This window comes from Onychostruthus taczanowskii, unplaced genomic scaffold (assembly GCF_017590055.1).
Source record: "Onychostruthus taczanowskii isolate IOZ18803 unplaced genomic scaffold, ASM1759005v1 scaffold58, whole genome shotgun sequence".
NCBI lineage: Eukaryota > Metazoa > Chordata > Aves > Passeriformes > Passeridae > Onychostruthus > Onychostruthus taczanowskii.
The window spans coordinates 6,186,340-6,188,140 of record NW_024503457.1 but is presented as its reverse complement, the minus strand read 5'-3'; the positions used below and the strand labels follow the sequence as shown (position 1 = coordinate 6,188,140).

At 67.7% G+C, this 1,801-nt stretch overlaps 1 protein-coding gene across 1 annotated transcript; it reads left to right on the top strand.

The window, feature by feature from the left end:
* Positions 1–30: 30 nt before the first annotated feature.
* Positions 31–1,347, top strand: POU3F3 (POU class 3 homeobox 3). The gene has a single exon (XM_041418150.1). It carries the CDS (start codon positions 31–33, stop codon positions 1,345–1,347), a length of 1,317 nt encoding a protein of 438 aa, XP_041274084.1.
* Positions 1,348–1,801: the final 454 nt, after the last annotated feature.

Here is a 1,801-nt window from a genome sequence, read left to right as displayed (position 1 = left end):
CGGGGGCGAGCGGCGGGCGGCGGGCGCGGGATGGCCGCGGCCACCTCTAACCCCTACCTCCCCGGCAACGGCATCCTGGCGGCCGGCTCCATCGTCCACGCGGACTCGGGCGGCGGCGGCGGCGGCGGCGGCGGCATGCAGCCGGGGAGCGTGGCCGTCACCTCGGTGGCGGGCGGCTACCGCGGCGACCCGGCGGCCAAGATGGTCCAGAGCGACTTCATGCCGGGCGCCATGGCCGCCAGCAACGGCGGCCATATGCTGAGCCATGCCCACCAGTGGGTGACAGCCCTGCCCCACGCCGCCGCCGCCGCCGCCGCCGCCGCCGCCGCTGCCGCCGAAGCGGGCTCGCCCTGGTCCGGCAGCCCCGTGGGCATGACGGGCAGCCCCCAGCAGCCGCCGCCGCCGCCCGACGTCAAGGGCAGCGGCGGACGCGACGACCTGCACTCGGGCGCGGCGCTGCACCACCGGCCGCCCCACCTGGGCCCCCCGCACCAGGGGCACCCGGCGGCCTGGGGGGCGGCGGCGGCCGCCCACCTACCCTCCATGGCCGGCGGGCAGCAGCAGCAGCAGTCGCTCCTCTACTCGCAGCCCGGGGGTTTCACGGTGAACGGCATGTTGAGCCCCCCCCCCGGCGGTCAGAGCCTGGTGCACCCGGGGCTCGTGCGCGGCGAGACGCCGGAGCTGGGCGAGCACCCCGGGCATCACCACCACCACCACCACCAGCACCCCGGGCACCACCCGCCGCACCACGGCGGCGTCAACAGCCACGACCCGCACTCGGACGAGGACACGCCGACCTCCGACGACCTGGAGCAGTTCGCCAAGCAGTTCAAGCAGCGGCGGATTAAGCTGGGCTTCACCCAGGCCGACGTGGGGCTGGCGCTGGGCACCCTCTACGGCAACGTCTTCTCGCAGACCACCATCTGCCGCTTCGAGGCCCTGCAGCTCAGCTTCAAGAACATGTGCAAGCTGAAGCCTTTGTTGAACAAGTGGCTGGAGGAAGCCGACTCTTCCACGGGCAGTCCCACCAGCATCGACAAGATCGCCGCCCAGGGCAGGAAGAGGAAGAAGCGGACCTCCATCGAGGTGAGTGTCAAGGGGGCCTTGGAGAGCCACTTTCTGAAATGCCCCAAGCCCTCCGCCCAGGAGATTACGAACCTAGCGGACAGCCTGCAGCTGGAGAAGGAGGTGGTCAGGGTTTGGTTTTGCAATCGGAGGCAGAAAGAGAAACGGATGACCCCCCCGGGGATCCAGCAGCAGACCCCCGACGATGTCTACTCCCAGGTCGGCACCGTCAACTCCGACACGCCGCCCCCTCACCACGGACTGCAGACCAGCGTGCAGTGAGGGGCACCGCGGGCGGGCCGGGCAGCGCGGGCCAGGCCGGGCCGGGCACCGCCGCCGGCTCCGGCACCGCCGCGCACAGCCGCACGCTCACACAGACACACACGCGCGCACACACACACACACACACACGATCCAGGCTCGTTCAGACTGCTTGTGTTTATATATATATGGATATATGCGTGCATCTATATATATATAAGATCGATACCAATAGGGAGCGGTGGAGAAGGTCGATCCGAGCGAGAGCGTTTTTTAGACCGTGTTGGGAAAACGGGGTGGAGATGCATAATGCACCAAAACTGCAGATGTGCCGGGGGGTTGTTGGTTGGTTGTGGGGAAAGGGCTTGGGGGGTGGGCTTGGGCTTTTTTGATTTTATTTTTGTTTTTATTTTTCTCCAAATTACCCCCTTCTCGCAGTAAGGCCGCACTCTTCCCCCCATCCCCAAAAGGGCTC